The sequence below is a fragment of the Quercus lobata genome, chromosome 9 (assembly GCF_001633185.2).
Source record: "Quercus lobata isolate SW786 chromosome 9, ValleyOak3.0 Primary Assembly, whole genome shotgun sequence".
Classification (NCBI taxonomy): Eukaryota; Viridiplantae; Streptophyta; class Magnoliopsida; order Fagales; family Fagaceae; genus Quercus; species Quercus lobata.
Genome location: NC_044912.1, coordinates 16,651,492 through 16,678,496, shown reverse-complemented (window position 1 = coordinate 16,678,496; position 27,005 = coordinate 16,651,492). Strand labels below are relative to the sequence as shown.

General features: G+C 40.0%; 1 protein-coding gene across 1 annotated transcript; it reads left to right on the top strand.

The window, feature by feature from the left end:
• The first annotated feature begins 19,599 nt into the window (after window positions 1–19,599).
• LOC115960803 (glyceraldehyde-3-phosphate dehydrogenase GAPCP1, chloroplastic-like) lies at window positions 19,600–25,837 on the top strand. Its single transcript, XM_031079793.1, has 14 exons — window positions 19,600–19,945; window positions 20,610–20,704; window positions 20,851–20,918; window positions 21,024–21,062; window positions 22,339–22,439; window positions 23,426–23,538; window positions 23,653–23,752; window positions 23,882–24,028; window positions 24,184–24,244; window positions 24,322–24,419; window positions 24,525–24,667; window positions 24,826–24,909; window positions 25,302–25,391; window positions 25,521–25,837. The coding sequence occupies exons 1-14, from the start codon at window positions 19,856–19,858 to the stop codon at window positions 25,573–25,575; spliced, it is 1,284 nt and encodes a 427-aa protein (XP_030935653.1). The 5' UTR covers window positions 19,600–19,855; the 3' UTR covers window positions 25,576–25,837.
• Window positions 25,838–27,005: the final 1,168 nt, after the last annotated feature.

Sequence of the window (27,005 nt, the reverse complement as noted above, 5' to 3'; positions counted from 1 at the left end):
AATATGTGGGTTCTAGTTAGTTCAACTAGCTAGTAAAGTCTTTAATAGTTGAATAAGAGATCTGGGGTTTAATCCCTGCCTACATCAAAAAATGATTAATGTCTTGGTTTGAAGATTTGCAATATATTTGCTAAAAAATTGCAGGTTTTTCCTTAATAGCTAATTGTTGGGCAAATTTTCAAATCTTTAGATTGATAGCAAGTCAGCAACGAGCCTTTGTTGCTCCATCCCAAAGTCGAAAAGACATTGTCTGCACTTGATTATACAATATTGGATTTAAATTACACACTTAATATGAATATTTATATGGGGAAATGATTCAAACATAGAAAATACAAAATAGTAAAATATTTATATACTTTAATAGGGGTAGATTAAAGAACAAAGAGAGATATAACAGAAAAATTATATAATCGATTATAAGATGACATTACAATTGTAACATTAAAATTAAAATTATAGTGTTACAATCATTGTCACTAATTGGATGCAGCAAAAATTTCTTGTAACATACATAGTTATTTTTACTCACGATTGAGTGAGTTTGAAATTTTAGTTGCATCTCTCAATGCATCAAAAAAGTGGCCTAAAACCTTTTTTTTTTTTTAAGTATAATCTTATTTAAGTCTAGAATTTTAAATTGTGATACATGTTGTTGATTTATTTTATTAATTCTTTATAGTTTACAATTGTTATTCAAGAGGAAAATAAATTTTATACTCAATTATATATTTTGAGTTCTAAACGTATGATCATTACTTAGGGTGAATTTGGTTCAACTTTCTGTTATTGTACTTTTTGAAAAAGTGGGGGTTTTAAAAAGTGCGATATGAAACTAAGTTTTTTGTAAAAGTTGAGTATTTGGTAAAAACTGTTAAAAAATACTTTTTGAAAAAGCAATATATTTGGCTAGCACTTATAAAAGTGGCAGTTTGAGAGGTAAATTATTAAAAAGGAAAAAAAAAAAATATATATATATATATATAAGGGAGTTTATTTCATACTTAAATCAACTACTTTATATACTTACTCAAAAATCAGTTTTTGATTAAGTATATAAGGGATTTTAATTTTAACACACCACTTAAATTAATTTTTTCTCATCAATATTAACTAGTAACAATCCATCATTTAAGATTTATTGTAAAAATATTGTGAAAATATTGAAGTAGTATTTCTCAATTTTAATTTCTTATTCTTTATTTTATTTTTCCATATCTCTTTAATTGTTTTTTCATTCACACGTTTCTTTTATTTATTTATTTTTCCTCTTTTTTTTTCCTCCACACACATAACTCTCTATCTTCACTTTTACTTTTGCTTTTTCTTTTTTACCACTGTCCACTTTAGAACATATTAGTACCAAAAGCTTTCTCTCTCTCTCACTCTCACACAGTTACACACACAGAGATTGCCGGCAGATGTTCATGCATGCCTGTACTCTTCCCCACCACCACTTGTCCTCCTCCCCACCGCGGCTTAGATGGGTCAATTTGCTTTGTCTTTTTTTTTTTTTCCCTGGTTTGATTAATTTTGAAATTATGATTTTGAGTTTGTATTTTGATTGAGATTGAGTTTAGAGATGTTTGAGAGAGAAAAGATCTGAAATGATTTTGTTGTTAGCTGTTTTAAATATTGAGTAAAAAAAAAAAAAAAAATATATATATATATATATATATATGTAAGGACGCGTTTCGTGGCGGACCGTAACAGTGTCGGGTTCGCTCGTGAAAAGGCCCCTAACAATATCATTTGTAGAGCGTGGGTTTGGAAGGCTAGGCCTTGGATGATAGGCGGTGGGCTTTTCGTGGTATTCATACAAGTTTCGGTTTTCCTTCACCCCTGGAGTCTTTCTCCTGGAGGTGGGCTGGGAGGCCCTGGTTTCTGGCCATTTTTCCCAACTCCTCTCTTGGCGCACCTTCCTTTTTATTATGTAGTCCGTCTTGGCTGATCCTGACCCTCCACTTGTAGGTCAGGCAGGAGCTTGTTTCTGTATCCATCCCATCAGCTGTCCCGTCTAACTTTCTATTAGTTGCATGGATTGACGTTTGCACCGCCCAAACGTCTTTTCTCATTAACCAGCTCTGGGTATTGGCAGGTGCATTTACTGAAGGGGGTGGGACGCACTTTCCCTGGTCCGAGTTCACACCCTGCTTCCCTATGGGCCCCATTCCGTTCACATCCCTTTGAGGGGGCTATTTGGGGACTGCCTACACCAAGGTGTTGGTCTTCCTGTTGAAGCTATGGAATGCCGAGGACAGGGTAAGTTCTCAGCCGTTCCCCTTGCTACCTCGGCCACTGAGCATTCGTCTTCCGCAAGGTACCTCCTCGGCATGGGCCCTGGGCCCAGATAGAGTTTGGGCCGGACTGCAGAACTCTCGGACCCACAATAGCCCCTCAAAATCCTGCTATCCGTCCCCTCGGACGGATAGGAGGGTTTTGATGACATCATGGATTTGCCAATGCCTATCAATCCTTGTCATCTAGCGATTCCCGAGGCTTTTCACCTGCCCAAGGCACGTTCCTAGAGCCGTTGGAAGGCGAAACGTGGCCTCATTAAATACGGGCGGCTTGGTGCTTCCCACGTTCAACGGTGTGATGGAAATCGAACGGCGGTGATCTCCTGGCTTCTTTGGGCGGGAAAAAGGGCGTGCAGTTTACCCTAGAAAGTATAAGAGATTTTTTGGAGATGGATCCGTCTCTCTATTTCTGTACTTAAGAGTTTTAGTGCGTGTATCCAGGGTTCATCCGAACTTCCGCCCAAATTCAAGTCTATCTCAAGCACATATAGCCCATCCGAAGCGTAATTCTCTTTTTATGTAAGTTCCCTACCTCTATTAACTCACGTTTTTTCTTTTCTGGATTTATTTCTCTTTGGCTCCCTTTCTTTTCCGTTGCAGGTTAGGTTTGTTTTAGTGAATGGCGAAGGCGGCTAAATTGAGATTGAGGAAGTTGGTCGATACTGAAGAGGCGATGAATAAGTTCATCGTTGATTATAGGATTCCCCCCAACGTAAGTCTGGAACACTGTAAGATGGGGGAATGGCACATTAAGAGGGGAACGGGCGCGGTTGTAATTCCCGTCCTCGCCTTTGTAGAGGGAGGTATGAGAATCCCTATGGGACCAGTGACAAGGGGTTACCTCAGGCATTTCCGTTTAGCCCCTACCCAGTGCGCCGGCAACGTTCTTAGGATTTTGGGTTGTGTGGACGCTTTAAACGAGAAGATGGGTTTAAGACTGACCCACCATGATGTAAACTGGTGCTATAACCTCCAAAAATTGAAAGGAAAGACCTACTACATGAGGTCGAGGGATGATAGGATTCGGTTGATCCAGTGCCTCCCTGATTCCAACAAGGGACTGAACAAGGATTTTCTTATCGTCTCTGGGGAGTGGCATGATGGCGATCCATGCCCCGTAGTAGAAGGAGAACCAGGTGGGGTATTAGGAATGGCAGAGGGATAACCCTTTAAATCGTTCTAACCTAACTTCCTTCGATAACTAATTACGCATATATGTTTGTTTCTTTTGTAGATGAACGCGCCTATAAACGGCATTTTCATTTAGTCAACCGGGCAGACTTGGAAACCGTTTTACAAGCGGCAGTTTTTGTGAATGACAGTGATGGCCAAGTTCGTGCAGCTCACAAAATACTAGGGTACCCTCCGGTTCAGAAGTCGTTCGGGGACGCGAAGCACGTGATCAGTGCCCGCCGTCCTTGGCTTCCAAAGATTACAGTGGTAGAGAAGGGGTTTTTGATCTCGCAGGAGCCAGCTGTCCCCAAGAACATCCCCCTGGCGGGCCCCTCTTCGTCTCATCAAGCAGCAGAGGACGAGGGTGAGCCAGATCAGCCGGAGGAAGGGTTCGGGGTATTTGACTTAGTCTACCAATCCGAGGACCCTCCGGGTGACCTAAGTGACCCAGCCTTGTCCGAGGCGGAATTATCATTAATAGGCACCTCTTCTCAAGCCGAGATGGGAGTCAAAAGAATACCTTTAACCCCCCTTCTCCAACTCCTCGAGGACCAACCAGGGACAGATACCCAGGAGGCACCACAATCCAATGCTCCTCCCCCTCCAGCTCGGCCCCTCACAATCCAAACCAGGTCGTCCTCCACCAAGTCCCAACCACAATCCACCCATTACGAATCTCCCACCTCCTCCCAACCAGCTCGGTCTCCTCGACCTGAAGGTGCTGATTCCAAGAGAAAGAGGAGCCCCAAGGGCAAGGACATCGTGGATGAGAGAAAATCCCACCCTTCTAAGGAGAAGGATGAAACTCCGCCCACAAAGCAACTGAAGATCGGACCCCAAGGCAGAGGCAAAGGACCCGCAGTTCAAACCTCTCAAGGAAAAGGAAAAGGAATTGATTCCCAATCCCTACCGAGCGCCTGGCTTCCTGCCCCAATGCTTCACGGGGGTCCATTACTGGAAACTGCTTCTCTGAGGGACCTTGGAGACGGCGAGGGTGGATACGTGGCAGACGCATTAGGGAGAACCATGTTACTCCCTAATGACATGGAAGAGCTGAAGAGAATGAGGATGCAGGAGGTTTTTCTCAGTACTAAGAGATACTTGGGCATGGTAAGATTTCTTGGAACCTAACACTTTACTAATTCTCATCACCAGTTGGTCACTTACTACACGTTCATCTTTCTTGACAGGCTCTCCAGGCAACCTATAGGATGGAGGACGAAGTGCATGAGAGGAGTAAGGTGGCCGAGAACGAACGCAAGAGGCGCATAACGGCCTCAAAGACTCTCGAAGCTTCTGAGAAGGAACTTGCCAAAGTCAAGGATGACTTAACGATGACTACTCGCGAGAGGGATAACGTCTCGGCGGGCCTTGCTAGCGCCCAAAAACAGGCCAAGGACCAAACCAAGCGCGCAGTTGAAGCCGAGGACCAGCTGCAAATAGCCAAAACTCTGATCGAGGATTTAAATAAGCAGCTGGCCACGGCTCTGCACGAGAAAGGAGTGGCAGAGTATGCCCGTGATGAAGCCGTAAGGGCAAAGCAAGAGGCCGAGTTTGCCAGGAATGAGGCGGAGGCTGCCAAGAATACGGCCGAGGACGATGGTTACAACATGGGAGTAGCCGAAACCCAGGCCACCCTTAAGGCGCAGATCCTTGGTGTGTGTAGGTTTTATTGCTCCCAGGTTTGGGAGGAAGCATTGAAGCGAGCTGGAGTGGATGCCTTGTCTGATTTGTGGAAGGCGGAGAGCATATTCTACCCGGCGGCCATCCGTGAGGCCACTTCGACCAGCCCCATGGCTACGCGTGATCAACCCGAGGAAGAGATCCCCCCGTTGGAAGACTTGCAGGCCAGCGGTTCTTCTAGCAAGGCACCCAAAGAAGGAGAACTTCAGGATGTGACAGTGATATCCCAGCACACAGATTCTGAGGTACCTAAAGAGGTTGCTGAGCCCGTGGTTGGCATTCAGGTGCCTAATACAGAGGAACCCACCACACTTGCGGAGCCGCCACAGGCCACTTCCCTTGCTGTGGTTCCCCAGAGTACCAGTGCTGCTCCTGTTCAGCCTTCCCCAGAAGGGACCATCCTTCCAGGCACCGAAGCTGAATCTGCTCCCATCTCCAAAAATGTTACCGACAAAAAAGCAGAAAAGTAGAAACCTTCGTTGGGCTTTTTGTATTCACTTCTATTTGAACGATTAACTTGTTCCTTTTCCTTTCACAAACTTCCTAATTTATTGACGGTTTACAAGCATTTGAACATGTATATATGAAATTTTGTTCTTCCTTTTTCCTTCTGATTACATTGTTAACCGCCCTCGTTGATGCGCACTATTTGCTTACGAACTCTGCGCTGATTTATTTTACTATGTACAGATAGCTACGTATGTAATACATTTATCATCATGTTCCCCGAACCCTAATTTATTTGCGCCCACAGAGGCCTTAGATTTATTCCTAACCTTCGTCTCACGAAGATATAAGCACCATTTTTAACGTTACGCATAATAGCTAAAACCTGCTTAGTGCCTGGTTTTCTTCATCTAAGTAGTTGGTTTCCCCATAGGCTTGAGTCCGAGGACCATGTAATGCCTTGGTTCTGTCCAAAACCTAGTTTTCATTACATCCAGGTAGTTGGTTTCCCCATAGGCTTGGGTCCGAGGACCATGCAATGCCTTGGTTCTGTCCAAAACCTAGTTTTCATTACATCCAGATAGTTGGTTTCCCCTGAGGCTTGGGTCCGAGGACCATGCAATGCCTTGGTTCTGTCCAAAACCTAGTTTTCATTACATCCAGATAGTTGGTTTCCCCTGAGGCTTGGGTCCGAGGACCATGCAATGCCTTGGTTCTGTCCAAAACCTAGTTTTCATTACATCCAGATAGTTGGTTTCCCTTGAGGCTTGGTCCGAGGACCATGCAATGCCTTGGTTCTGTCCAAAACCTAGTTTTCATTACATCCAGATAGTTGGTTTCCCCTGAGGCTTGGGTCCGAGGACCATGCAATGCCTTGGTTCTGTCCAAAACCTAATTTTCATTACATCCAGATAGTTGGTTTCCCTTGAGGCTTGGGTCCGAGGACCATGCAATGCCTTGGTTCTGTCCAAAACCTAGTTTTCATTACATCCAGATAGTTGGTTTCCCCTGAGGCTTGGGTCCGAGGACCATGCAATGCCTTGGTTCTGTCCAAAACCTAGTTTTCATTACATCCAGGTAGTTGGTTTCCCCTGAGGCTTGAGTCCGAGGACCATGCAATGCCTTGGTTCTGTCCAAAACCTAGTTTTCATTACATCCAGATAGTTGGTTTCCCCTGAGGCTTGGGTCCGAGGACCATGCAATGCCTTGGTTCTGTCCAAAACCTAGTTTTCATTACATCCAGATAGTTGGTTTCCCCTGAGGCTTGGGTCCGAGGACCATGCAATGCCTTGGTTCTGTCAAAACTAGTTTTCATATACATCCAGTGAGTTGGTTTCCCTTGAGGCTTGATCCGGTGGACTATGGCAAGCCTTGCTCTGGCCCAAAACCTATTTGTTTTCGATTACATCCAGGTAGTTGGTTTCCCCTGAGGCTGAAGTCCGGTGGACTTATGCAATGCCTTGGTTCTGTCCAAAACCTAGTTTCATTCATACAGGTAGTGTTCCCTGAGGCTTGGGTCCGAGAGACCATGCAATGCCTTGGTTCTGTCCAAAACCTAGTTCATTACATCCAGGGTAGTTGGTTCCCCTGAGGCTTGAGTCCGAGGACCATGCAATGCCTTGGTTCTGTCCAAAACCTAGTTTTCATTACATCCAGGTAGTTGGTTTCCCCTGAGGCTTGAGTCCGGTGGACTATGCAATGCCTTGGTTTTGTCCAAAACCTAGTTTTCATTACATCCAGGTAGTTGGTTTCCCCTGAGGCTTAAGTCCGGTGGACTATGCAATGCCTTAGTTCTGTCCAAAACCTAGTTTTCATTACATCCAGGTAGTTGGTTTCCCCTGAGGCTTGAGTCCGGTGGACTATGCAATGCCTTGGTTCTGTCCAAAACCTAGTTTTCTCTTTGTGCGGGATCTTGGCCTTAGGGGAGTTAGCTCCTCAGCCAAGCCCCTAGAGTTTATCCATACGGTTAACGTTACAAAGTGCCTAGTTTGCTCTTTACGGGGGACCTTGGCCTTAAGGGAGTTAGCTCCTCAACCAAGCCCCTAATCAAGAAACGTAGTTCCCAACGGAACTTTATACTAGAATTTTATAACCAGCGGTTAGATATAACGAAGAAACTCTACCGACCCACTTCCTATACCAACACACAAGCCCTTCCCACAGACGACGCCAATTGTAAGGACGCGTTTCGTGGCGGACCGTAACAGTGTCGGGTTCGCTCGTGAAAAGGCCCCTAACAATATCATTTGTAGAGCGTGGGTTTGGAAGGCTAGGCCTTGAATGATAGGCGGTGGGCTTTTCGTGGTATTCATACAAGTTTCGGTTTTCCTTCACCCCTGGAGTCTTTCTCCTGGAGGTGGGCTGGGAGGCCCTGGTTTCTGGCCATTTTTCCCAGCCCCTCTCTTGGCGCACCTTCCTTTTTATTATGTAGTCCGTCTTGGCTGATCCTGACCCTCCACTTGTAGGTCAGGCAGGAGCTTATTTCTGTATCCATCCCATCAGCTGTCCCGTCTAACTTTCTATTAGTTGCATGGATCGACGTTTGCACCGCCCAAACGTCTTTTCTCATTAACCAGCTCTGGGTATTGGCAGGTGCATTTACTGAAGGGGGTGGGACGCACTTTCCCTGGTCCGAGTTCACACCCTGCTTCCCTATGGGCCCCATTCCGTTCACATCCCTTTGAGGGGGCTGTTTGGGGACTGCCTACACCAAGGTGTTGGTCTTCCTGTTGAAGCTATGGAATGCCGAGGACAGGGTAAGTTCTCAGCCGTTCCCCTTGCTACCTCGGCCACTGAGCATTCGTCTTCGGCAAGGTACCTCCTCGGCACGGGCCCTGGGCCCAGATAGAGTTTGGGCCGGACTGCAGAACTCTCGGACCCACAATATATATATATAAACATATTTGGGAGAGAGGAATCTAGCGTGAGGTGAGCTCCAGAGAGGTGTGCTCCAGAGAGGTGTTATTCTTTGATTTATCAAAGGATAAAATTGGGTTTTCAATAAAATATTTGGGCAATTTGATAATTGAATACTGCCTCCAATGGTAATATTTATGAAACATGCATTGGTTTTTGCAAAAGTATCTGAGAGCTGTCCATTGTTAAAGTACTCTTATTCACATTTCAAAATGTAGTTTTTTAGAAGAAATAACTTTTAAAACCTTACTAAACGCACATTTTATTTTTTTGGTTTCAAAAAGTGCGTTTCAATTTTTAGAAATTGAAACAAACGCACGCTTAATAAGTAAATATTTGAACTGTACCCAACTTTTACTAAAACTTGTTTAGTTAGAAGCTGAAACAAACGCACACTTAATAAGTTAATATTTGAACCGTACCCAACTTCTACTAAAGCTTGTTTAGTCATTGTTAAACTCATTTATTGAAAGCTACCTCACAATTTTTTATGGCTTCAATAGTTTTATAATTGTTTATAATGTTTTGGTGCAGCCAAAGATGATTTGGTTAATCTATCATTGTTTAAAAATTAGAGACATTAGAGTAAGTTTGAGTTTCAATACAAACTGGACCATTCGTTTCTTCGAAGAGGTGATCCACTCTCTTCTTCAACTAGAAATTATAATATTTTTAGTTAATTGTTCTTCTTTGACTTTTTTTCCCCCCACACTTTCTTTTTCTTATTTTAATGCCATTTGCTTTCAATGTTTCTTCTTTTGCACAGTTGGCATGAAAAGGTTGCTGTCCTTGTTCCGCAAAGTGAAACCCTAAGACCTCATAAGATGTCACTTAACAATGAATATGCCAATTTTTCATAATTAGTAGTGATAATGAAAAACTAACATACTTTTATTAGCCACTACAGAAACAATGAACTTTCTTGTCAATGACAAATAAACATCATTTGTATATAATAAATGCCGTTTTCAAATATAGCTAGCTAATAGTGTTAGATTTCCTTACCATATCAGGCTAGTCTCATCAGATTTTTTTGACAAACAATATCAAATTATATCATATTTGCAATAATCGTCATTAAATAATTAAAATATAGCAATTTTATTAGTTGAAGTATTTTGAATTACTAGCAATTGACCATGATATTTTATATTATTGATCCTAAACTTTTCTCTCTCTCTTTTTTTTTTTTTTTTTTGAGATGATTGAATCTATCTATTCTATATCTTCTATTTAAATTAGGGTTTTCATATTATTTGCCTACACTTTTTTAAGGGGTAATTTGGACTGTAACTTAATAGGGAGCATAAAAATTAACCGATTCTTTTATTGTCAAGACCATCTTTAGTTAGGTTGTTTGAGATAAAATATTCTATACATGAACATAGTTTTCCTCCAGTCCAACTACATTAAATATTTTCACTCCATTATGTGACCAATAAATAGTGGGTTCTTCCATGGTACACTTGGAATATGATACCCTCTACAGTTAGAACCGTTCATTTCAAATGTTTTAATCTTGATATTTTATTTATATTTATGAAGAAAATATATAAATTAAAACACTTGAAAATACGTTATTAAAATGAATATATGATTATCATCACATAATCACAAGCGGTTGTTATGATGGAGTTTAAAACACTTCAAAATCACTATTAATATGATTATTTTATGATTGTCATTGTAATGGGTTTAAAGAACTTTCCAAAAAAATAATGTGCCTCATGATTCATGAATATTTTTTCAAGACTAAATTGCAATTTATACCCTTAAAATTTGAGGTGATTTTGATTTTTTCCTTTAAAGTTTTAAAATTTAGATCCATATCCCTAACGTTACTTATCATTTGGATTTAAACCCTTTCGTTCATGCGCCTTGATGAGATGTTCCTTAAATGTCATCTTAACTCAAAAGGATGAAATTTTATAAATCCAAAATTTGAAAATTTAGGAGGCAAAATCAAATCCCTAACTTTAATGTTGTAAATTGTAATTTTAGCCAAAATAATATCTAACACGACTCTAATAAGATTCAAAAACGACAAAGTTTTGAATGAAAAAAAGGAAAACAATGAAGAAGACATTTTTAGATTAGTTAGCACTTAACAAACTCATTATCATGACAGATTAATGTAATGACTTAAATCTAAACAATACTTAAAGTTAGGATTATGGATGCAAATCTTGAAACATTTTTGTTAGGAGATAAAATTAAAATGATCCCAAACTGTGCAAGTTAACCTAATTCTAATTAATAATAAAACCAGGTATGGCTTCTAAGTTGTTTTGCTCAAAATTCAACTCATCGGTTAGCTCAAATTCTCACTAACCTAACCTTTAACAGGGTTAACCGTACCCAAAGCCGAAACTGTACCCAGCCGACCAGTAGGACCGACTTAAAATCTAAAAAATAAGAAAAGCCCAAAGGAGGCCCAGACTGTGTCCGACGTGGCCTTCGAGGAGGGCGTCTTGAGTCACGACTCACGACAAACTCGCCTACGCATTTTTCATACCAACCCCTTTCCTCTACTTCCAATTTCATTGTATTTTTATACTCCCATGCATCTAGACCGTCTATTTTCTATTAAGACTCACGTAGATCAACGGTGAAGATCTGCCTGAGTTGTTGGCTCAGATTAAGAGAGGGTTTAAGGTTGTTTGGCTCTAATTATTTATTTATTTTTATAAAAAACATCTTTAAAATATAATTTGTTGTTAGAAAACACCTGAATGATATTTTTTTTTCTTTATATCTATTTAGAAAAGAAATATCATAAAAAAGTCTTTTATAGTTTTTGTAAGGACGCGATTCGTGACGGACCGTAACAGTGTCGGGTTCGCACGTAAAAAGGCCCCTAACAATATCATTTGTAGAGCGTGGGTTTGAAAGGCTAGGCCCTGGTTGACAGGCGGTGGGTTTTCGCGGTGTTCGTGTGAGCTTAAGTTTCTCTACACCCCTGGAGTCTTTCTCCTGGAGGTGGGCTGGGAGGCTCAGGTTTCTGGCCATTTTTCCCAACCCCTTTTCAGGTTACTTCCTTTTCCTTTTATATTCGCCTGCGTTTATTGTCCTTCGTCCACGTATAGGGTCAATCTTTCCAAAATTGATACTTGTCCCATCAGTCCATATTCAAAGTCATTGGGGGTGGTTGTAAAAGTCAAGAACTGCAGCTCTGTCAGGTTCAGAGCATTGAATGGCAGTAAGAGCAGCTTTCCCTGGATATTTTAGATCTTTTGTCCTGGTTTCGGTCCTATACCGTTTCTGCCCTCCTTTCAGGGGGGAACTTTGGGTCTGCCGAGGACTGAGCCGTCCTCGGCGATGTCCATTGGCTATTTGGTCGAGTTTGGGCCATAGCCCTCCTCGGCTTGGGCCTTCGGATTTTCCCCAGGTAGATGGGCCCGGCCCGTAAATCGTTTGGGCCCCACAATAGCCCCTCAAAACCCGGCTGTCCAACCTCTTGGTTGGAAAGGGGGGTTTTGGTGATGCCAAACCTCTTCCTACGGCCCAATCAGTTTGGCCCTTTAATGATGCTGGCGGCTTCTCATCTGTCCAAGAAACGCGCCGGTCTATGAGGTAGCCTTTTGATTTCGCGCTTGATGCGCTCTTACCGCTTGGGTATCCCAAAACGTGCTTTTAATAATCACTATTCACGAGGTTACTTTAATTCGACGGTTTATTTTGATGGGGTGGAGAAGTGGAACCGGCGTGTTTGGGTTCGCTGATTCCTTCGGAGATCTGAACCTATTAAATGCCCTCCGCTCCGCCCTTTGTATAAGTAGGGCAGGAGGAGGTTATTGTTTTTACCAAAAATCCCTTTTCATCCTCCTGCGACTCTGGAATACTTAGCCTCCCTTGAGATTCGGTTTACTCGCCGGTTTATACACTTAGTCGTAAAATACTTTACCATAACAACAAGGGATGCAAAAGCCCCACCCCTCCCAAAAACGCCACGTTCCGATAAAGCTTATCATGGCTCGATCGGGACAAGGATGGCGAAGACTCAAAATCAACCTCATCCTTCTTTCAGTCAAAATCCGAAGCAGGGACTCGTCACGTCAAACTTTCGACGTGACTGAGTCGAGAACACCCAAGATCGTTACCATCCGGCTCCTCACGAGCGTACCTAATATGGCACCGGCGTGTTAGGAGTCAGGGCGGAGGCAGGGGCTAAGTGCTTCTGCTTCTCCCTCTTTTGCTCCTTGGTGCCCTCCCCCCCCTCTTCTTATTGTCTTCCCAGCACCAGTTCCGCCCTGGTGCTGTTTCTTTTCTATCTTTTGTTCCTCTCTTTGTCTCTTCATCTCTCTCTCTTCTTCTCCTCCTTCTTTACTCATGTCCTCCATCTTCTTCTTTGATTTCTTCCTTACTATTTCCTTCTTCTTCATTCATTTTCCTTTTTTAAAGTGAATCCCTCTCTCAGTATGAGCAGCGATGAGGCAGAGATTGGAGAAACTTTGAAGACGAGTTTAAAAGACGCTTGACAGTTTACTTTTCTGTACTATAGATGTAATGGTTGTTTAGGCAGTTTACATTTTGTATAGGCTCGTCTGAGCCCCTTTTTGTATGTTGTAATAATTTTTTTATATTAATAAAAATTGTTGTCTACCTTATTTCGCATGTTGTGTCTCTATGTTTTCATAAATTTGCAAGCGCTGCTCGGCACAATAATATAGCATCTAAATCAATGACGACTAAGACCATAATATTTGATAATAAAATGATGTCGCCATAGCTTTAATAGAAGTGCTTGGCACAATAAGGCCGACCCGTAAAAAATAGTATTCACCCGGAACTAGCCGAGGAAAGAACCGAAGGCTTGATGCCGTGTGAAAAATAGCCGTCCGAGGACATATCTCCTGCCAAATGAATAGCCCCTTTTATACGACTAAATGCTGGGGCGTTCCACCCCCTTCCTTACACCTTTATTGGCCTTAACATTTTATGGCGTTTAAGCCGTGGACGAAGTGACCTAACGTTTTTACCAAGTAACCTTTTTTTATGAGAGTCAAACCTTTTCTTATCCAAGTATTTGGTTTTCCCATAGGCTTGAGTCCGAGGACCATACAAGGCCTTGGTTCTGTCCAATAACTTGTAATTTTTATGATTTTTCGTGCTTGGCTTCCCCATAGGCTTGAGTCCGAGGACCATACAAGGCCTTGGTTCTGCCCAAAAACTTGTAATTTTCTATAATTTTTCGTGCTTGGCTTCCCCATAGGCTTGAGTCCGAGGACCATACAAGGCCTTGGTTCTGTCCCAGGGCCCATATGCCGAACGGGCCTGGGCCGCGAATTTACTGGGCTCACAAATTAAGAGGTGTTTCCATAACTTTTAATCACGCGGTACCTTTTGGTGTCCCGGTGTTCGAGGTGCACCTTCTCGAGACTCCTTTAACCTCAGGGTTGCAGACGACGTTGGAAGTCGAGCCGGAGACGTTTTGTCTATAGCGTTCCTTGGGACGCTGCGCGAATTAAATGCCACCACCTTATCTTTTAACATAAATAGGAGAGAAAGTTGCTCTATCCACACACAATTCTTTCAGATTCCTCCCTTAGTTCATCATGCTTGAGGCAGGGCTTGGGAAAAAGGAGTTCCCTCCGCCACAAAGGCGCCATGCCTCTCCGAGACTCAGAGTAGGGAGGTACGGACCAAGGAGGTGCAAGTTCAAGGGAGCATTCCATTTCGTCATAGGGGAGAGGGTCTCTTTCCCTCTTTTAGTCAAAATCCGAAGCAGGTTCTGGTCATGCCAGTTTTTCGGTATGTCCAGAGAAGGAATTTCCACCATCAGCACTGTCTGCCTTGTAGCAGGCAAATTTTTGTGGGGGCTTCCCAACCTCAAGCTCCTAGCACCCTTTCTGTAGATGGTGTTAGCCTGAGGTCAGGTTCTTTGGCTGCCTGAGTTATGGGCATGCAGAAGTGTCGAGGAATAGTTTCCTTCGACAATAACTTGGCGCAGTAGCCAACCTCTCTTCTGAGCTGTCCCCACGGCCTTCTCTCCACTCGCTTGTATTTTCCTTTACTTATGTAGTCAGCTTTAGTGTAAGCTAATTCCAGCTTTTCCTTGTACACTGTACTGTTCCTTTGTTTTAATAAAACATGTGTCTATTTCTCCATACATATCTTTCTTCTTCGTAACAACTACTTTATGCATGAATATTAAGTGCAAGCTTGCCCTTAAGGATATTCCGGGCAGAAAAAATGCTTTAACACAGGTTCCTACTAATTTAAACTCATAAATATTATCAAGTATAACAATGGTAACTTTCGATAAGTTAAATTCTTGAAACTAACCGGGATAAGCGCTGAGTAATACGCGATGCATGCTAGACCAATGTCCGAGAACGATAATCTCTAAATAATTCGTCTGAAAGGGTAGCTAAGTAGCGAGGGACTTTGGTTGTGCTTTTGGGGTAATATGTTGCGCCGTATCGCATCAACCCCTTTGATACTGGGGATCCGAGGGTAGACCGAGGAATCCGCGCAATCAAGGTATTAACTCGTCTGCTGACGCGGAGTTCTCTTCGGAGGGATTTCGAGGTCTACGGGCCATAGTTTTTTTTCTTTAAATAGTTGGTTCCTCATCCAAGTAGTTGGTTTCCCCACAGGCTGGAGTCCGAGGACTTTGCAATGCCTTGGTTCTGTCCAAAAACTAGTTTTCATTACATCCAGGTAGTTGGTTTCCCCACAGGCTGGAGTCCGAGGACTTTGCAATGCCTTGGCTCTGTCCAAAACCTAGTTTTCATTGCATCCAGGTAGTTGGTTTCCCCTGAGGCTTGGGTCCGAAGACCATGCAATGCCTTGGTTCTGTCCAAAACCTAGTTTTCCACATCCAGGTAGTTGGTTTCCCCTGAGGCTTGGGTCCGTGGACCATGCAATGCCTTGGTTCTGTCCAAAAACCTAGTTTTCCACATCCAGGTAATTGGTTTCCCCGTAGGCTTGAGTCCGAGGACCATGCAATGCCTTGGTTCTGTCCAAAACCTTGTTTTCCACATCCAGGTAGTTGGTTTCCCCAGAGGCTTGAGTCCGGTGGACCATGCAATGCCTTGGTTCTGTCCAAAACCTAGTTTTCCACATCCAGGTAGTTGGTTTCCCCTGAGGCTTGGGGTCCGTGGACCACTGCAATGCCTTGGTTCTTGTCCAAAACCCTAGTTTCCACATCCAGGTAGTTGGTTTCCCCTGAGCTTGGTCCGTGTGGGGACCATGCAATGCCTTGGTTCTGTCCAAAACCTAGTTTTCCACATTCCAGGTAGTTGTTTCCCCTGAGGCTTGGGTCCGTGACCATGCAATGCTTGGTTCTGTCCAAAACCCTAGTTTCCACACCATACGTTGGTTCTCCCTGATGCTGGGTCCGAGGACCATGCAATGCCTTGGTTCTGTCCAAAACCTAGTTTTCATTACTTCCAGGTAGTTGGTTTCCCCAGAGGCTTGAGTCCGAGGACTATGCAATGCCTTGGTTCTGTCCAAAACCTAGTTTTCCACATCCAGGTAGTTGGTTTCCCCAGAGGCTTGAGTCCGAGGACTATGCAATTCCTTGGTTCTGTCCAAAACCTAGTTTTCCACATCCAGGTAATTGGTTTCCCCCGAGGCTTGGGTCCGAGGACCATGCAATGCCTTGGTTCTGTCCAAAACCTAGTTTCCACATCTAGGTAGTTGGTTTCCCCTGAGGCTTGGGTCCGAGGACCATGCAATGCCTTGGTTCTGTCCAAAACCTAGTTTTCATTACATCCAGGTAATTGGTTTCCCCTGAGGCTTGGGACCGAGGACCATGCAATGCCTTGGTTCTGTCCAAAACCTAGTTTTCCACATCCAGGTAGTTGGTTTCCTCCTGAGGCTTGGGTCCGAGGACCATGCAATGCCTTGGTTCTGTCCAAAACCTAGTTTTCCACATCCAGGTAGTTGGTTTCTCCTGAGGCTTGGGTCCGTGGACCATGCAATGCCTTGGTTCTGTCCAAAACCTAGTTTTCCACATCCAGGTAGTTGGTTTCCCCTGAGGCTTGGGTCCGTGGACCATGCAATGCCTTGGTTCTGTCCAAAACCTAGTTTTCTCTTTGCGTGGGATCTTGGCTTTAGGGGAGTTAGCTCCTCGGCCAAGCCCCTAGAGTTTATCCATACGGTTAACGTTACCAGGTGCTTAGTCTACTCTCTACAGGGGACCTTGGCTTCAAGGGAGTTAGTTCCTCAACCCAGCCCCTAGTCAAGAAACGTAGTTCCTAACAGAACTTTATGCTAGGACTCTATAACCGACGGTTAGATATAACGAAGAAACTCTATCGACCCACTTCCCATACCAACACACAAGCCTTCCCACAGACGGCGCCAATTGTAAGGACGCGATTCGTGACGGACCGTAACAGTGTCGGGTTCGCACGTAAAAAGGCCCCTAACAATATCATTTGTAGAGCGTGGGTTTGAAAGGCTAGGCCCTGGTTGACAGGCGGTGGGTTTTCGCGGTGTTCGTGTGAGCTTAAGTTTCTCTACACCCCTGGAGTCTTTCTCCTGGAGGTGGGCTGGGAGGCTCAGGTTTCTGGCCATTTTTCCCAACCCCTTTTCAGGTTACTTCCTTTTCCTTTTATATTCGCCTGCGTTTATTGTCCTTCGTCCACGTATAGGGTCAATCTTTCCAAAATTGATACTTGTCCCATCAGTCCATATTCAAAGTCGTTGGGGGTGGTTGTAAAAGTCAAGAACTGCAGCTCTGTCAGGTTCAGAGCATTGAATGGCAGTAAGAGCAGCTTTCCCTGGATATTTTAGATCTTTTGTCCTGGTTTCGGTCCTATACCGTTTCTGCCCTCCTTTCAGGGGGGGAACTTTGGGTCTGCCGAGGACTGAGCCGTCCTCGGCGATGTCCATTGGCTATTTGGTCGAGTTTGGGCCATAGCCCTCCTCGGCTTGGGCCTTCGGATTTTCCCCAGGTAGATGGGCCCGGCCCGTAAATCGTTTGGGCCCCACAGTTTTTTTATAAAATTTTTTTTTATAACAAATAGTTTACAAATTTGTTACAATATTTTTTTTTGCGAATAGTGTTTATTACACCCAATAGCTCTTGAGAGTGTGTAAAACTGTTTGTGTGTAATAAGTTTAACTCATTTTTTGATTGAATAAATTATTATTGAAACAAATAAAAAAAAGTACAATACTAAAATAAATATTTTCTTTTAATTTTTGAATTTTATATTTATGAAAAATATACCATCAAAAATAGATTACCATTTTTGAAGTGAAGGCTTGAGGAGTATGGTATGATGTGCCTAGATGCAATGAGGAGGTGGGCGTGGGAAACTATAGAACGACAGAATTTTGACATAAACCAATAGTTTATTGGGTAAATTCTACCTTAGTTCCAACTTCCAAGATTTTGAGTGTTTTAATGCATAAGACACTATACAAGAAAGACAAGGAACAAAGCTAAAACTTGGAGTTAAGGGGAAGAAGTATCAACAAAAAGAAAAAAATTTTGAAACTCCAAATAAATATTAATTTAATAAACTATCAATAAAGAAAAATACACAAAATTATTGTTTTTAAAGATATTATAATGCAATTATTTATGAAAATGGAACTCATCTTCTTAATATATTGTATGTGAGAGGTCTATTAGACACTAACTAATAGACAAAAACACTATAGACAAAACTACAAAAAAAAAAAAAAAAAATCACAAAACATCACAGGCTATTGCTAAAGACAAAATTACAAAAAAAAAAAAAAAAAAATTTACAAAACATCAATGGCAATAAGAGTTGATTGTTGCGTGTGGTGTTGTGTTTATCAAATGACAACTTTTTCATTTATAAAAGAATATAAATTATGGGCTAAAGACAAAGATGGGTCAGACAGAATTTTACTTCTATTTAACTATTTCTTTTTACTCTAGTTTATTCTGCTTTGAGTATCTCCGTCCCAGGCTCCCAGCGTCTCTGACTCCCTACTCTTGCTTAGGTGCTCTATTCTATGAGAGGATACCTTTGCTTTTGCCACTAGTTGCCGAATTCCTCTCCTTTGTATTTAGCCGTAAGTTAGTTAGGTTTTCCTTCTTCTTCTTCTTCTTTTTTTTGTTTTTGTTTTTTTTTTGTTTTTTTTTGTTTTTTTTTTGTTTTTTGTTTTTTGAATGGCTTAGAAATCCCCTTCTTTTTTCCCTTTTATTATATTTGTGAGGTAGGTTGAGTGTTTCCTACTCCTAGGCTAGGTAGATTAGAATCGGCTTTGATTTTTTTTTTTTCTTGTATTTGTTTTTGGGGTGTTGTTTGGACTTAATTTTTGTTGTTGGGCTAATATTTTTTTTATAGCATTTAAAAATATCAATAATATTTTTAAGGGGGCAAAATGCAATTTTATTGAAACAAATTGTTAAAAATAATATATTATATATATAGTTATATACTATTTTTTTTTAAATCGCCGGGGGGTTGCCCTCTAGGTCCAACAATAGCTCCGTCCTTGCATGTAACATATATTTTTTTGTCCACGCCTCTATTGTATTGGTTTAGAACAGTAGAGCATAAAATATTGGACCTAAATTTTTAGAGAAGTATTATGTCTATAACATTTTCACAATAAATTATAAATGATTAGTTGTTATCGACTTATCGATTCTAATTTAATCTTACCATTGAAATTATTTTATTACCTTACCAATAACAACTTGTATAACTTTTTTTTCATTTTTAATTTTCATTTTCCTATTAAGACAAAACATCCAAAATTTTATGACAATTTTATTAATTTTTTAAAAAACTCTGTTTTCTTTCCAAAAACAGAACCCTCGCAGGCCACCATAGCAACGTTTGGAAAAGCAACATATCACAACCATCCATTCCTAGGCCGGCAAAAACCAACGGTGCACCATTCTTACAGGTTTACACATAAATCCAGACGATAAGACCTCGAATACACCGCCAACCTGCGCTTTTTTTTTTTTTTTAAAACACAGTAAGCAAGCAGTACAGAAAGAAAGAGAGAGAAAAAAAGAGCGAATCGCAGGCAAATTACAAAGCAAGTCAGACAGACAGAGTTTCTTCTCAAAAAAAAAAAAAAAAAAAAAAAAAATCAGACAGACAGACAAAAAAAAAAAAAAAAATCAGTTCCATCTCTCTATTTGCCTAAGAACCTCCGCTCGATTTTTCACATTTATAAATATAAAAATTAAAAATATCAAAAAACAAATCATAACGCATTGATTTCTGTTTATATATATATATATATATATATTGGCCTCAGCCGCACGCTTCGTAAAAAGCCTTCTCTCTCTTTGCTTCGTTTTTAGGGTTTTCTCTCACAGAGATATTATTTTGTGAGTGTGAGACTCTGTGAGAGAGAAAGCTTTGCAATTTGTGTGTTGAAAAATGGCTGCTTCTACTATGCTCAGATCTGCGGCTACACCTACGGCTTCTTTCATCGAGGCCTCTTCTTCACCGTCCGATCGGTTTTCCAAGGTTGTTATTCTTTATTACTTCACTGAATCCATTTCGATAAACTTTGATGAGTTTTTGTTTTTTTCGATTCGGCTTTTGTTGATTTTTTTTTTTTTGGTTCGGTTTTGTTGTTTTTCTAAACGGAAATGTAATTTTGTTTAGGCTTTTGGTTGCCGAGAAAATTTTCCGAAATGAAAGAAATCTTTTTTTTTTTTTTTGGTTATTAGCAACTTCATCACTCAAGCACCACGAGGAGTGTAAAAACCAGTTCAATTTGGCTGATTTTCTAATGAGTTTGATTAGATTTTTAGATCATATATATATATATATATATATATATATATATATATTTCAGAGTTGATTTCATTACTTTTCTTTTAACTAGTTTTATTTTATTTTTTAAATTTGTTTTGCTGAGGCGTTTGGTTGGTGAGAAAATGTTGCAAAATGAAGGAAATCATTATTAAAAATAAACTTTATTACTATAAAAAAAAAAATTAAAATCACTGCAATTTTGTCCAAGTTAGCTTGAATTTGAATTTTTTATTTATAAGATCATGTATGTCTATATCGATTGGAACTTGATTTCTTTACTCTGCATTTACAGAAAGAATCACACACACATTAAAATAATATAATTGTTATTAGTTAATGAATTTTCTGCTAATCTTCTCAAAATTCTCAGGTTTCAAGCATCAGTTTCAGTCGCAACCTCAACATGTCGAAGCACCAATCTAGCCTTTTCGGTACCTCTGTTCCCAGTGGCTCATCTTCCTTACAGTTGAGTAATCCAACAATTTTAATTTTTATACATTATGTACGTATGTATCTCTGTTTGTGTATATGCAGTATGTGTATGTATATGTTATGAAAATTCCTTGTTCTCTTGATGTGATTGAAATTGGAATTATTGAATCAATTGTCAGGACATGTAGTGTGAGGAGCGTCCAGCCCGTTAAGGCTACTGCTACTGAAGTACCTCCTACAGTTCCAAGTATGAATGCAAATTACACAAATTATTTGTATTTTAAATTTCTTTGTGATGTATTAGTGATTTTGTGCTTGTTGGTGATGCTCACTTTTATGTTTATTTGTTTAGGATCAAGGACTGGTGGGAAAACAAGGATTGGAATCAACGGTATGTTTTCCTATGAGTACTGTTGTTGTGTTCTGTTTTGGTTTTTAGAAATACAGTGGTTTGCAGGTTGATAATGTATGTTAAAGCATGTTTGAAACTGTTTTTGTTTGTTTTTTTGTTTGTAGTTGTAGGGTTATGCATTAATTAAATGAATATTTATAGTTGACTTGAAGATTGGATGTTAATGTGAGGATTTATAGCAGTAGATTATTGTGATTTATGTGTATTGTTTTTGCTTTTATGGTTTTTACTATTGATGTTAGTTAATAGCGGGTGAAAAGTAAGGCTTGGGATGCCAAAGAGGAAACTACTTATAAAGGGGTTTATGGGTTTGCACATTGTTTAAGTGTTGAGATATTTTACAGTTTTACTAGAATTCTGTGGTTTTTTCATTGTTTGCTTATGGGTCTATTATTAAGTAGTTTAAAGAGTTCAGTACATGATAACAGCTGTCCCATCTATCTTGGTTATGGAATATAAACTCTGTTTGTTATGCCCAATGTGGTAAATTACTCGGATAGGGTCCAATCTGCTGTTATGTCCTCTGAATATGGTAAGCACTCAGGATTTTCTTTGGGCGTTGCTTCTGATGTAGGTCGGAGTGCTGGGCCAACAAAAGGGGTATTTGGTGGGTTGCATTTTAGGGTTGGATGGGAGCTTCTGTTCTTTGTGGCCATAAAAATAATGTAATTAGAGACTTTGTGATGCTTTTGTTTGAATTTTAGTGGGATCATGGTGATTAATTCTCTCATGCTTTGGTTTGATGATTTTAAGATTAAATGCATTACCTTGTGCTTGCTGATTTCAACCCTTTCTAGAAGGATCTCTTAAAATTTGGTTCAAGTTATTTAATGTAACTTATGAGTATTGGACTAGGGAATTCATTTGTCATTTAGGTGGCCTGCGTTATAGGTGGCACTTTGGTTTGATACATGTAGGACCTTGTATGGATTGTTTGCATGGTCTGTTATCTAGACAATGTATAACTTGGTTTCTCCTATAAAGAAAAAATTTATTTAGTCTTATTGGTCAACTTGATTTTGGCTTCAAGTTTCTAGATTATCAGTTCTACTAAGTTTGGCTTAGTGGTTGCTTGTGCCATTCTCTGTCTTTTGTGGCCAAAATGATGTACCGCTTAAAATGTCAATTGCATGAGCTAGGTGACTTCTTTGCTTACCTACTAAAAATAGTAAAATTCTTATTGCCTCATATCATTCAGAAGTTATTTCATTCTGCCTACAAATGATGATATATCCATGATCCTCATCTTACACAGGTTTTGGTCGAATTGGAAGGTTGGTACTTCGAGTTGCAATCTCCAGGGATGGTATTGACGTTGTATCGGTCAATGATCCTTTTATTGATGCTAAGTACATGGTATGTACATTCAGTTTCTTTCTTGTAAATCACAGATTTGAAGATACTGGATGATGAACATTTGGTGATTATTATGGAAGTCCAATTTAAAAATTTTGGTTTTGCTACTAGTTAGTCCTTCTGTTTTAGTTAAAGTCTAAATCACAAATTACACTCCTAAAATTTGGGGAAGTTTTGATTTTGCTCCCTAAAGTTCTAAAAATTTGATCTGCTCCTCTAACATTAGGGTTTGTTTTGATTGGGAGCCATTCTGTCCATGCCTGTGCCTAGATGGCTGTTAAATGCTACCTAAGAATGTCACATGTGATAGTTGGTCCAATGAAAACATACTGTGTCATTTACATATGCCACATCAACTAAATGGCCTAGAAACAAAAACTAAAAAAATTCTTTTAAAATCCAAAAATTAATCTAATAAAATATAATAATTTTGTAACATAATTTTATTTGCATCTCGATCTAAACCCATTTAGAAATGAAATTAAATAGAACAAGTGGAGTGGGAGAAATGGGATCTTGATCTACAAGAAAAAATATAAATACATAAGGCCCTGTACTCTCTTGAGGTGCTACTATAAATTGGAGCGGAAGTGTGAAACCCTATAAAGAGGTCCTCCGACAAGCAGCCGGGTACTTATTCCTTAACGTGGGACCTCGGAAAGCTGTCTTTGCACTTTTAGTTGTAGAGGATCTGATTGAAACAGTGGCATCTGACTGCTAGTGCTATTGTCCTTATATTAGGGACCCATATAGCTCTTGGCTTGCTATGGTGCCTACACATTATATGGTGTTTTGAAACTTGTGGTTTACTCTATGAGTGTACATTTGGTTGCATCCCTGTGTTTTCTTTTTTTCCCTTTTCTATTACTCACAAGGTGGGAGAGTTGGACTATTAACTTCTTTTACATTAGGATAGTGATCTAATTAGTCGTTTGAGTTCTCTAGATATGATAGTTTGGCAGTAACTTACTGTACATCTTTTGTAGGCATACATGTTTAAGTACGACTCTACTCATGGAGTTTTCAAGGGAACCATCCGGGTCCTGGATGACTCCACTTTGGAAATTAATGGGAAACAGATTAAAGTTGTAAGTAAAAGGTATTGGCCTTAACATCTCGTCCTTATCTTTGTGTCTGCATTTAGTATTAATTGCGGGAACATCTAAAGTTATATCTACTAAGGAGTAACTTCCATGACTACTTATTCTCTCAGGGACCCAGCAGAGATTCCTTGGGGTGATTTTGGAGCAGACTATGTTGTCGAATCCTCTGGGGTTTTCACAACAATTGAGAAGGCTTCGACACACAAGAAGGTTGGTGTGATAATCAATTATGCTCTCTCTCTCTCTCTCTCTCTCTCCATATATTTCCTTTTATTATGAATCACTTACTCTTCATATTTACAATTTTTAAGTTGAGCTTTTTTTGATTTGCCTCTGCAGGGTGGTGCCAAGAAAGTTGTAATATCAGCTCCATCAGCTGATGCACCTATGTTTGTGGTAGGAGTAAATGAGAAGACATACAAGCCAAACATGGATATTGTTTCCAATGCAAGCTGCACTACCAATTGTCTTGCTCCTTTAGCAAAGGTCTGGTTGCGCATCTTAAAGCTTATTAACTTCTATTCATCTTTTTTATAATTCTTTTGCTTTTTATGTTTAATAGTAACCTGGTAGGAGATGAATTTGAAATGTCTACCTGTTCTCTTGATATTTATCTAATTTTTTGCGCTCCTGTTTTGCAGGTGGTTGATGAAGAATTCGGTATCATTGAAGGTCTAATGACAACAGTGCATGCAACTACAGGTCTCTGTCTCTGTCTCTCTCTCTCTGTTAAACCATGTTGCATGTTTTGTAACAAATTTATGGTGTTCTATTTTCAGCCACTCAAAAAACTGTCGATGGTCCTTCAATGAAGGATTGGAGAGGGGGCCGTGGAGCTGCACAAAACATCATTCCTAGTTCAACTGGTGCTGCAAAGGTGTGGTGATTACTCCAAGAAATATAATTTAGGACAATTGCATTAGATACAACCCTTTATATTGGTGGTGAGTGTCATTGTAACTTAATGTTTTTGGTATTGCAGGCAGTTGGGAAAGTTCTTCCACAGCTTAATGGAAAGCTTACTGGAATGGCCTTCCGCGTCCCAACACCTAATGTTTCTGTCGTAGACTTAACTTGTCGACTTGAGAAGAGTGCTTCCTATGAAGACGTCAAGGCAGCTATTAAGTATGTTGTTTTTTTGTTTTTAAAATTATTTTTATTTATTTATTTTTTTTTATGTGATCTTGTGTATTCTCTTCTTTTGGCAGTTGTTTGGGGTCTTTCATGATGTGATGTTTTTACTTGATGATTGACTGAATTCACCTTGGAATTTTCAAATACAGGTATGCCTCAGAGGGGCCACTGAGAGGCATTCTTGGATACACAGATGAGGATGTTGTCTCCAATGATTTTGTTGGTGACTCAAGGTATCTCTCTCTTGTGCTTTGATTGTTTTGTGGTCTTTTACTTCTATATGTTGGTGAAAAATATTGGCAAATGGCAATTTCAAGCTCTTTGAGGCCTCCTTTGTTTTATAGAAATTGTTTGAATTCATCAGTGGAAATAAAATTGTCTATTTTGTGCTGGATTGGCTTTCTGGTTCCTGTGATAATGTTCTTTAAGAAAGTACTAGAAAATGCATCATCTTCTATTCCTTGATATTTCGACCTTTGTGCCTAGCAATTGCACTGCACTTCACAAGATTCCAGGATCTGCACCTTTGTCAATCTCATCCTTGCTTGCTTTTACAGACTATAGTTGAAAAGACGTTGAGATTTGCAATCTCCATTTGGTTTCAATGGATTTTGTTTCATTTCAGGTCAAGTATATTCGATGCAAAGGCAGGGATTGGGCTCAATAACTCGTTCATGAAGCTTGTTTCATGGTACGACAATGAGTGGGGATACAGGTACAGCTTCTCCCTCTTCCTCAGCCACCAACGCACAAAGATATTGACAAATGCAACTCCTTTACTAACAATTTTCATGCAATTGTGTATGACCGATCATATTTTTTGTTGTTTTTTTTTTCCTTACAGTAACCGAGTATTGGACCTTATAGAGCACATGGCATTGGTAGCATCGCTCAATTAAAAAATACCATCAGACGTTTTCTTCTGTTGGATGGCACTGCAATTTTTAGCACTTGCTATATGAAGTTTGATCAAAAGAGTAGGATATAAGTTTGATAGTTTTCGGTTTTATTGTTTGAGTGGACTTCATAATAATGTGAGTTTAGGCATTGCATGATGCGACTTCAAAATAAATATGAAATATTCAAAAAAATGTATGAGGAGCTCATTCCAGTAATACATAACGTTTGGACTTTGCCATCCATACTACAACCAATTTCTCCAATTTTCCCTTATTTACTTGAGAGCTTGATATTGTGTCCAGGCAACGCCTTCTCGTTTTGGCTGAATTTCTGAGTTAGGTTGATGGGTGTATCTTAGTGCCCATTTGGTAGGCTGTTTTTGACTTTTGATGGCCTTTTAGTATTATTTGAAAAGCTGGGAGCCCGTGTCTTTTAGCAAAACGGTTTTGGTGTTAATGAGATTTCAAGAATGCTCCAAAAAAAGAAAAAGAAAAAGAAAAAAAAAAAAAATAAAAGCTCTAGAATGATAATGTATCAGTATTATGTATAATCCCAAGAGTTTAGTTGAAATATACATAAGCGTAGGCAAAGATTTACTTTTACTCAAAAGGTAGTGCCAGCACTTGCGCTCAAATATGTTCTCATACGTATTTGCCTTACGATAATTACAATTTTTGTACGAAAGCCAAAAGAAAAACCATTGTTATATTGGTTAATACCTAGTGGAAGAAGTCAAGAAGAGAATGGTCAAATTTGATTTTGACAGACTGAACTGAACCCATTGACTCTTCGATGTAAAATTTTAATTTAAGGGAAAATGGTGATCGCGACTAACAGAGCAGTTTTCCACAGGTCAAAAGCTTGGGTTTCTTGAGGTTGAGGAATAAATACATGGATGTGCCAATTTCAGAAAAAGACCTATCATCAACATCAACACGGTTTTTTTTTTTTTTTGCATAGGCATCAACACATGTTTTGACTCAACATTAACATTATCACCTCCAATCCTCTAATCATTACTTGCTTCCTCCTCTTCTGAAATATAAAAAGCAAATGTCCTTAGATACACTACACTCATGCAAAAAATTAAGATCTATAGTAACAAAAAGAGAACTTAAGAGAGAATACCACATTAAAAAGGCACCACTACCTTCTCTAGGAAAAGTGACCCCTAGCAAAATAAAAAGCTAAAAGCAACATAAACATGATCATGAATCATGACCCTAGAAAATCCAATCTATTGAGTTCAGAAAAATTAAAGAAACAAGATCCATCCTAAGAATTATTTGGACATCTTAATAATCATTCGAACATGGGGATTAGTTGTATCTGCTATTTTTATTGTTGATGATTAACAGTTCAAAGATTAACTCACAAACAGAAGCTTGCTTTGAAATTATTTGCACTACAGTATCAAGGACACTATAGA